General features: G+C 46.8%; 1 protein-coding gene across 1 annotated transcript in view; it reads right to left on the reverse strand.

Annotated features, from left to right (window-relative positions):
- PIAS2 (protein inhibitor of activated STAT 2) overlaps positions 1–9191 on the reverse strand; it is a 33888-nt gene extending 24697 nt beyond the window's left edge. Inside the window, exon 1 of the mRNA XM_054177946.1 lies at positions 9145–9191. Within this exon, the coding sequence (XP_054033921.1) occupies positions 9145–9168 (24 nt within the window). The 5' untranslated portion in view covers positions 9169–9191. The remainder of the gene's footprint in view (positions 1–9144) is intronic.
- Positions 9192–10038: the final 847 nt, after the last annotated feature.

The following is a 10038-nucleotide window of genomic DNA, read 5'->3' on the forward strand; positions in this document are numbered from 1 at the left end:
AGCCACAACTTAGGCCATTTCTTATCACCTGTTACTCGGCAGAAGAGACAGCTCACTACCCTCCTTTTCAGATAGTTGTGCAACAAGGTCTCCTTTAAGCCTCCTTTTCTTCAGGATCAACAACCCCAGTTCCCTCAGCTTCACTGCCCTTCTTTGGGCACCCTGAGGCAAAAAAATGCCCTTCTTACAGTGAGGGGTACAAAACTAAGCAGTATTTGAGGTACAGCCTCACCAGTCTCAAGTATAGAGGCACAACCACTTCCCTGGTCCTGCTGCCAGGAAGCCATTTGTCTTCTTGGCCACCTAAGCACACTGTTGGTTCATATTTAACCAACTATCAATCAACAAGTCCTTTTCTGACAGGCTGCCTTCCATTCTCCAAGTCTATAGCGTTGCATAAGAATGTTCTGACCCAAGTGCAGGACCTGACACTCAGCCTTGCTCAACCTGAGCCTCATACCACTGGCCTCAGCCCACTGATCCAATCTGTCCCTTTGTATCAAGGAAGCAGAAGCAAGCAGCCAGGACCTGCTGCCTTTTTAAAGGCTGCCTTATTTGTGCATATCAAAACAACCATCTGAAATACTGTAGTAGTACTCTCATCAGGCACACCTTTCCCTCACTGAGGGGATGAGGCTCTGACTTTCAAATACTGAATGTCACCATTTCCAGACAGCTAGATTGGGTACAGTGACACTTCTATCAAGCAGTTGTCAGGGAACTAACCCAGCAGTCCCCAAACTGGTACTCATCAACACCCCATCTATAAATGCACCACAGATGCAATTCCCAGTGAAAGCAGCGTCATGTGAGGTGTTGAGTAGCTCACCCTAACTTTTGAAGATGCCAAGAGAAGATGTCAACTTAATTTCATCCCAGTAAGTTCTCTCAAGAGCAAAACAATACAAGAAAGAGGACATGGAGACAGAACTCCATCTAGATTGTAAGCTGTTGGGAGATTAGTTCTTCCTGGCATTCCACGTCTACCTTTCCTTAGTCTCACAGTCAAACAGGGTGAAGAAAATAAAGTGCTTCTGTACTCACAAAAACAGCTTAAAGTACTATGACAGCTTTATAGTCATGCCACATAAAGGAGAAACTGTGATAAAATACTGGTATTGAAGAATTTACTGAGAAACATGCTGCATGCTTCCAAGTAAAAGCCTGACACGCAATGTCAGCTCCTTTATTTCAGATGCAAGCAGCAAGCACAACTCTGGATTCTGTACCCAGAGTGAAAATGAATAAAATAATCCTTTACATTAAGGAAGCAGCATGTATTGCAAAATACTGGCTATTACCCTTCCTGTCACCTTCTGTGCATTCCTGTAAGTTAATCAATGTGAAATGTGCAGTCAATCATGCCTTGAAACAGCTAACATTTTATGTGAAAATTCCACAAACCAGCCATTTGTTACTAAAGGATTTCATTTTATCAGAAGACACAGGCTGGCCTCAATACCACAGTCAGCAGTATTTTACACTTACACCCCCACTAAAAATACTTAGGTGTAAACATATAGAATAAACCAGGTTGGAAGAGACCTTCAAGGTCATGGTGTCCAACCTGTCATCCAACACCACCTAATCAACTAAACCATACCACCAAGCACCCTATTAACTCTCCTCCTGAACACCTCCAATGATGGTGACTCCACCACCTCCCTGGGCAGCACATTCCAATGGGCAATCACTCTCTCTCTCTGTTCCTAACCTCCAGCCTAAACCTCCCCTGGTGCAGTTTGAGACTGTGTCCTCTTGCTCTGGTGCTGGTTGCATGGGAGAAGAGACCAACATCCGTCTGTCTACAACCTCCCTTCAGGTAGTTGTAGAAAGCAGTAAGGTCACCCCTGAGCCTCCTCTTCTCCAGGCTAAGCAACCCCAGCTCCCTCAGCCTCTCCTCATAGGGCTGTGCTCCAGACCCCTCACCAACTTCATTGCCCTTCTCTGGACACGCTCCAGCAAGTCAACCTCCTTCCTAAACTGAGAGGCCCAGAACTGGACACAGGACTCGAGGTGCGGCCTAACCAGTGCAGTGTGTACAGGGGGAGAATGACCTCCCTGCTCCTGATGCCTCCACTGGCCCCCCTGGCTGCACTGCAGGTTCATGTTCAGCCTACCATCAACCAGTACTCCCAGGTCCCTCTCTGCCTGGCTGCTCTCCAGCCACTCTGACCCCAGCCTGTAGCACTGCATGGGGTTGTTGTGGCCAATGTGCAGAACCTGACATTTGGATGTGTTCAATCTCATGCCCCTGGACTCTGCCCATCTATACATTAAACAAGCCCAGCTTTTCCACTAATACCGAAACCTTACACATTTGTAAAAGACGTCTTGCAAAAGCAAGTTTTAGTGCAAGTAATTAAACAACGGCTTTTGCAACATTCTCTAAAGCTGATTCTACATTCTTATTAGGCAACAACACCACAGCTGGAAACTCAGTCAGATCTACACATTTTAGTTTATAACTGTTTACAGGTCTATCAAAGCAGACATTCATTACAGCCAATAAGGTTTTATGAAGGCATAACATATGCTTAGGTGTATTTAGGATCATGGTGCAGGACAGATATTACTGCAGATATTACAGCAAATCCTACCAAGTTGTTTTCTTTGGTGATTCCAGCAATACTGCAGAAGACTATAGCCAAGCTGTTAACATGCTTTTCACATCACTGAATTAAGATTAGGCATTCAAGCTGTGTCATATAAATACCACATTTTTTCTCTTAAGTTCTTTACAGCTGCACAGCCCAATTTTTTTAAGCACAGCCATTTTATTTTTAATGTTTCTCTCTGTGTTCAAAGAGTAGTTTGACAGCATTTTAAGAAAGGAAATAAGACTGGATAAATATGGACTGGACTTGATGGTCTCAAAGGTCTTTTCCAACCTGGTTAATTCTATTCTAAATTAAGTATTTTTGTATTCCAGATACATTTTCATCCCCCTGAAATTCACACTTGAAGGTCACAAAAAGTTCCACAGGAATTTTTTTGTTTTGTTTCTTATTGTTAAACTATAGCAACCATGATTCATAAGCAGAAATACTGTTCTAAAGCATTAAGCTGTAGGTGTATCTGGAATGGCACTCATTTCACAGGGATGATGATGCTAAGGAGTCCAGGAAACACTGACACACTGCTGAAATGAAGGGCAGGCATGTTTCAGACCAAAGTAGGGAATCAAATGTATCTTTCAAACAAGATACACGGTTCTCCACACTCCCCATCAAAGCTACCTGCAATTTTAACAGACATTGTATTTACACATACAAATGAAGCAAAGGTACCTCTTGAGATCTTGACATGTATCTATTACAAGCACCAACCACAGGAACAGTTGTGGTTGCTCCAGTAGCTAGTAGTGGACACTAAATCCTACAGAAGCAATCCAACTCGACTCAAGAGTTCCATTCAGTCTCCAACCACTTCAGCCCCAAGCATTTTCTGATGTGACCGAGGGCTACACAGAAAAGGACCAACACCACAATCTCTTGCTCCTGCCTTTTCTGGACACTCACAGCAGACACGTGTATGTGTGACATCTTTTCCAACAGACATGCATACAAGCCAATTTACAGCAGGCTAGAAACGTGCAACAGTGGTAAGAAACTGCCAGCTCGTGTCTACGCTGACCCTAAACACAAATACAAATGGATTCTTGAAACGGATGTTGCTAGAGATTAAAAACTGCAAGTTCTGGGAAACAATGACGATACTACTAAACTTCTGCAAGTAGCATAGCACAATAAAAGCAGCCCTGAAGAACACAGCAGTTGGTGCAATCAACATGACCATCAGGTCCCCAGAATTACAGAGATTTTTCTTTGGACTAAAACCAAGCCTGGCTCCCAACTAAGACTTCAAAGTTGCAGACACCTAACATAACAACAGAAATCCTGAATCAAATGCTTGTGTTCATCCCATATAGGACATTTAAAGCAAAGCTTGGCCCATTTCACTGCAGCCTCATATTTTAACTCCTATCAGCTACATCACCTCCTTTGTCTCATCCATCCCTGTATCTCAGCATATTAATTGTTAATTACTCTAGATGCAGAGTCCAACAGGATGGCATTCAACAAGTCCTAGTGCCAGGTGCTGCACTTTGGCCACAGCAACCCCATGCAGAGCTACAGGCTGGGGTCAGAGTGGCTGAGAGCTCCCAAACAGAGAGGGACCTGGGAGTGCTGATTGACAGCCGCCTAAACATGAGCCAGCAGTGTGCCCAGGTGGCCAAGAGGGCAAATGGCATCCTGGCCTGTATTAGGAATAGTGTGGCCAGCAGGAGCAGGGAGGTCATTGTGCCCCTGTACGCTGCACCGGTTAGGCTGCACCTTGAGTCCTGTGTCCAGTTCTGAGCTCCTCAGTTTAGGAAGGACATTGAGACACTTGAAGGTGTCCAGAGAAGGGCAACAAGGCTGGGGAGAGGCCTTGAGCACAGCCCTGTGAGGAGAGGCTGAGGGAGCTGGGATTGTTTAGCCTGGTAAAGAGAAGGCTCAGCGGTGACCTCATTGCTCTCTACAACTACCTGAAAGGTGGTTGTAGCCAGGAAGGGGTTGGTCTCTTCTCCCAGGCAACCAGCACCAGAACAAGGGGACACAGTCTCAAGCTGTGCCAGGGGAAGTTTAGGCTTGAGGTGAGGAGAAAGCTCTTCACTGAGCAAGTCATTCGTCATTGGAATGTGCTGCCCAGGGAGGTGGTGGAGTCACCATCCCTGGAGGTGTTCAAGAGGGGATTGGACGTGGCACTTGGTGCCATGGTCTAGTCATGAGGTCTGTGGTGACAGGCTGGACTCAACCTTTGAGGTCTCTTCCAGCCTTGGTGATACTGTGATAGATACAAACTTTAAAGGCACCACTATAAGCCTCACTGGTCTAAAAAGGTGAAAATATATCTAAGAAAGAGAAATTACTTACAGACAGGAGATGACAGCAAATAACAGGTCATTAAAAGTATTTTATCAGAAATTATCTTACATAATACATTCAAATGTGAACTGCAACCTAAAGATCAGTACAGCAACAGACACTTCTCAACATCTTTTCTGCCTAAAGATTACTCCAGATCAACTTAAAATTTGACAGCTACATCAACCACCCCAAACTGGTCATCACACACAATACAATGTTATTAACACAGCTATAATAGAGTGAACAGAGGGTCTGGCAGTGACCTTAGAATCATAGAATAGTAGAGATTGGAAGAGACCTCTGGAGAACACCAGTTTCTCTGGGCAGTCTGTCACTCTCAAAGGAAAGAAGCTTCTTCAGCTCAAGTGTTCTAGTTTGTAACTGTTGCCACCTGTCCTATCACTGGCCGCCACTGAAACGTGCCCAGCCCCATCCTCATGACCTCCACCCTTTACATATTTATACGCATTTATAAGACTCTCAGAGAGTCTTCTCTTTTCCACACTAAGGAGCCTCAGGCCTCTTAGCATCTCCTCATACAAGATATGCTCCAGTCCCCTCACCCTTGTGATTCTCCAAGTAACTCTCTCTCCCTCTTGAGGTGGGAAGGCCAGGACTGAACACAATGCTCTAGGTGCAGCCCCACCAGATCAGAGAGGAGGGGGAGGAGAATCTCCCTCAGCCTGCTGGCCACACTCTTCATGCATGCTAGAATACCCTCGGCTTTCTTGACCATGAGGTCACATTGCTGGCTCATGGTAAACCTGCTGTGCGGCAGCACTCACAGGTCCTTCTCTGCGGAGCTGCTTTCCAGTAGGTCTGTTCTGGTGCATGGAGTTAATACTCCTCAGGTGCAGGACCCTACACCTTCCCTTGCTGAATTGATGAGGCTCTCTTCTGCCCAATTCTCCAGCCTGCCCAGGTGTCACTGAATGACATAACAGCCTTCTGGTGTGTCAGCAACTCCTCCCAGTTTTATCTCAGCAAACTTGCTGAGGGTATACTTCATCCCTTCATTCAGGTCTCTGATGAGTATCTTGAACAAGACTGGAACCACTAATAACCCCTGGCGAACACCATAGGCCTCCAACTAGACCCTGCACTGTTGATCACAAGCCTCTGAGCTCTGTCATTCAAGCAGCTCTCAATCTACCACACTGTCCACTCCTTTAACCCATATGCTTCCTAAGCTTACCTACTAGAATGTGTCAAAAAGCCTCGCCAAAGCCAAGTTAGACCCTCACAGCTGAAGCAGTTTGTCAGGACAGAAGCTATAGCATCAAACCAAATCTTGGTGGTTCTAGAATTTGTTGGGAGTTTGCATTGCCTTCTCACAGGTGGCTCTGAAAAGGAGATGTAGTGCCCCAGTCATAGGCCAGTTCCACCCAGAAACACGCTCAAATGCTTTCTCTGGCCTAATCAGTAGACTGCTGACTCCTGCTCCACATCCACCTATGCCAGTGTAATCCCTGTGACACTCATCAGGCTCCCTGTGAGTGAGGACTATGGATAAACATATGAGCCATGTCTGAAAACACATCTGTGAACAGTGGGTCTGGAGACTGGATCTCAAAACACAGTTGTGCTCGCTACCTCTCAGCCACTCCCCAATGCTCCACAAGCTTGCAATTTACAAAATTCAGTAAATACCACTAATTAAGGGCTAATCTGAAGGTTTGGAAAGGTAGGTTTTATATTGAACATTTTCACCAGCTTCTTGAAAAGTAGTGACTGGGGTGACTGCCATTCCCAAATCCTTTAACAACTAAGCTTTCCAAAAGGCATAATGTAACAGCACGTTCCTCTGAGTCTGTTTTCTTAACCTACACCTTTTGGTCAGAGCTGCCCAGAACTTTTACTTGAGAGATCCAGAGGATGGCATTGACAAATCTTAAAACAATCCTTTGCCCTGAGAATAGAAAGATGCTGTCCAAGCACATTTCCCTCAAAAACAGGATTTAAGAGAGAACTCTGGCCTCCTGCCTTTAGTCAGTCCCCAACAACTTACTAAAACAAATTCAACTTTCCAAATTGCCCAAGTGGCCTTTTCTAAGGCAGGTAGAGATCACACACTAGAGGAAACTACAATTAACAGAGCAGAAAACAATACTGCCTTAAAACCATCCTGTATTTTAGTCTATAAAGCAGCAGTTTAAGATCAATCCTCAAAGTTCAATTCACAACAATCTCTGGGGGGAGGGCGGAAAGAAGTGGGGAGGGGAAACAGGGTGGAAAAAAGAGGAAGAGGGGAAACATCTCCTTTGAGTTTTGGCCAAAGGCAGGAATAACTGGTTGTCTGAAAAAAAATTACAATTGCAAACCAAAGGCCTAGTATTCAAGCAGACATATTCAAAAGTATCTTCTAAAAGAAAAGAGAGAGGAAAAAAAAGGCAAAACAACAAAAACCCCCACTACTGCAAAGGCCTTGAAAACATGAGGCAGCCTTCTCTTTCAGAAAACGTCTAGAGCTTTCCCCAAAACGGAGGGTGCATAATTATCAGCTGAATGATGAACACTTAGAGAACCTCCAAGATAACAGATGCACTTCACAGGCACTTCAGTTCTCCAGTAAGACAAATGGGATTATCAAAAGACATTTCTTCAGACTAGTATTTTAACTGCAGATACCTATTCTTTCGAGTGACAAAAGGGAGTCCTGTAGTGGGCCTGAAACCCAAATCTCTTTCTCCTCCATACTTTCTGTGTGATTTTTGGCAAGCAACTCAGATGCATATATAATTCCAAAGGTATTCAGGTATTCAATTCCCAGCCTATCAATACTTAAGTAATTACAGAGCTTTGGAAAATACAGATCACTGTTCCAGCTCAAGCCTGGAGGAGCTACTACCAAGGAGTGCTATCTGCACTTCCTACATATCTAACACACTTTGAGAGAGCACTGAAAATCAGCAAAAACACAAAATAAACCCCAAAACCCCCACATGAACACACCTAAACCTCCAAACCATTTTAATTCATGAAAACAAACTAATTAACTAACTAACCCTTCTTAAGGTTGATAGAGCACTGCTGTCCTCAAAGAAACCCAGCTCTTTCTACGAGGTTTTTATAACTGAGCTCCTCAGCTACACTGAAGCCACTTCAAACCAAGCAGTGTTTAGTCCTGGAAGAAGCCTTACTGTAGGAAATTCTCTGATGACTGCAGCATACTTCCTACTGTGGCTCTGAGTATAGTCAGTTCAGCCATCAATTCTCTTCACTGAAGTCTAACTCACAGCGCTTCCTATCTATCTGACTTCTGTTCCTTCTGTAGGGAAGCCTAGGTTCGAGGGGCTCAGTGTACATGCAATATTCCCTCGCTGGCACTTCTGCAGGTGTGGAAGCTGCAGAAGGACGACATTCTCCTTCCAAACAAAGATGCTCACAGATTGTGCCAGAAATGCAAGGGAAAACAGAAATTATTCACTCAGCTCTTTGTGTACACACCTTACAATATGAAAGGCCGCCCCACACACACACTAAAAAATATGTAACAGAAAACTCCACGAGTGCAATATAAAAACCATTCCACTGAAAACAGAACCGGTCTGAAAAGAAATACTGAATGTCATGATACATAGGTGCAGTTTTCCCGGTTAGAAAGCTGTTAACGAATTTTTAGAGAGCCAGGAATTATTCAGCATTCTCCCTCCAGCTCGCAACCAGCGCACCACGGCGCGGGTCCCCGGCGAGGGCGCGGAGCCCCTCCGGGGGTATCGTGCGAGCCTGCGGGATCGGGCTCAGGCCCGGCTCCTCCGCCGGAGGGGCCGCACGTCAGAACCCAAACGGCTTTTAAAATGTCGGGAAGCGAGGAGAACCCGAGCATCAGCACAATCCGCACGGCAGGGAAGGAGAGCGGGCTGCCCCAGCACAGACACCCCCACCCGCGGGGACGCGACAGGAAGGGTTTTCCTCGGGACGACGGCGCCTCGCCGCCCGCCGCTCCCCAGTCGCGCTTCACGACGGCCCCGCTTCCTCCCCAGGAAAGGCGCAAGAGGCCGCGGACCCCCGGTGCTTTCCGTTACGGGCTGCCGCCTCCGCGAAAAGCGCCGATGGTTCACCGCTCCCTCCCCCCCCCACGCATCCCCGGGAAGCACCAAGGGGTGCAGCAGGGGGCTCCCCGCGAGGATAGGCCGGGGAAGGGAGGGTGGGTGAGGAGCTCCTCGTCCCGGGAGCGCCCAGGTGACACCTGGTCTACGTCTCTCCTACGGCCGTCTCTCTCCCGCCTCACCCTCAGCTCTTCGAAATCCGCCATTTTCTACCCTCTGCTGCCGCCGCCCCCGTCGCCGGGCCGCGCCGCCACCATCATGTACCGTGCACGCCCCTCCGGCACGTGACACAGGCGTGGGCGGTCTCGGCGGGAAGGGCGGGAGGCGCGCAGGCTCCCCCCCGCCTCAGGGAGCTGCCCACGGCCCGCGGCACACTGCCGTGGGAAAGCTGCCTCCCGTGGGCACGGCTGCTTTCGGGGACGTGGAACCGCCAGCAGACGGGACCCAGCCGGGACCCTCCGACAGGCCCGAACACCAAGGGAGGTGAGGAAGAGGCAGCTCCTCGGGCCCGGCAGGGCCCCGGTAGCGGCTCCAAGGATATCGGCATGAGAAGAGACTGCAGCCCTCAGGGCTACCACTCTTCCCTCTCTCCAGAGCTGACACTTCAGCCCTCCTCACCCTGCGCTGAAACGGAATTACATTCACCAAAAACAAACAAACAGCAGCAAATAACACAGTCTTGACATTCAATAGAAAGGTTGGAATTAAGCGGTGATTTTTACAGCGTTCTTAGGTTTATCCATCTATAATCAAGAACATCCTCGTAATCTGTATTACAACGTTGTGACACGTTAATAAAAGATGAAGCAAAAATGTCACAGGCAGTGAGCTTCAAAAGTGGATAGTGGGTTCCCTGCTGTAAGGGAAATGTTGAGACATTTACAGAGAAAAAAAAAACAAACAACAAACCAAAACATCGAGGTGCAGCTGAGAATATTATTTTCCGAAGCAGCCAGAGATAATTATCTAGTCACAATAATTACCTGCTTGCAATAATCAGTTTCACTGGCAACTGGGCCGTTAAACCAAACAACCAATTTATTGCAATAAAAAAAAAAACAACAACACACACACAA

This window comes from Dryobates pubescens, chromosome Z (genome assembly GCF_014839835.1).
Source record: "Dryobates pubescens isolate bDryPub1 chromosome Z, bDryPub1.pri, whole genome shotgun sequence".
Taxonomy (NCBI): domain Eukaryota; kingdom Metazoa; phylum Chordata; class Aves; order Piciformes; family Picidae; genus Dryobates; species Dryobates pubescens.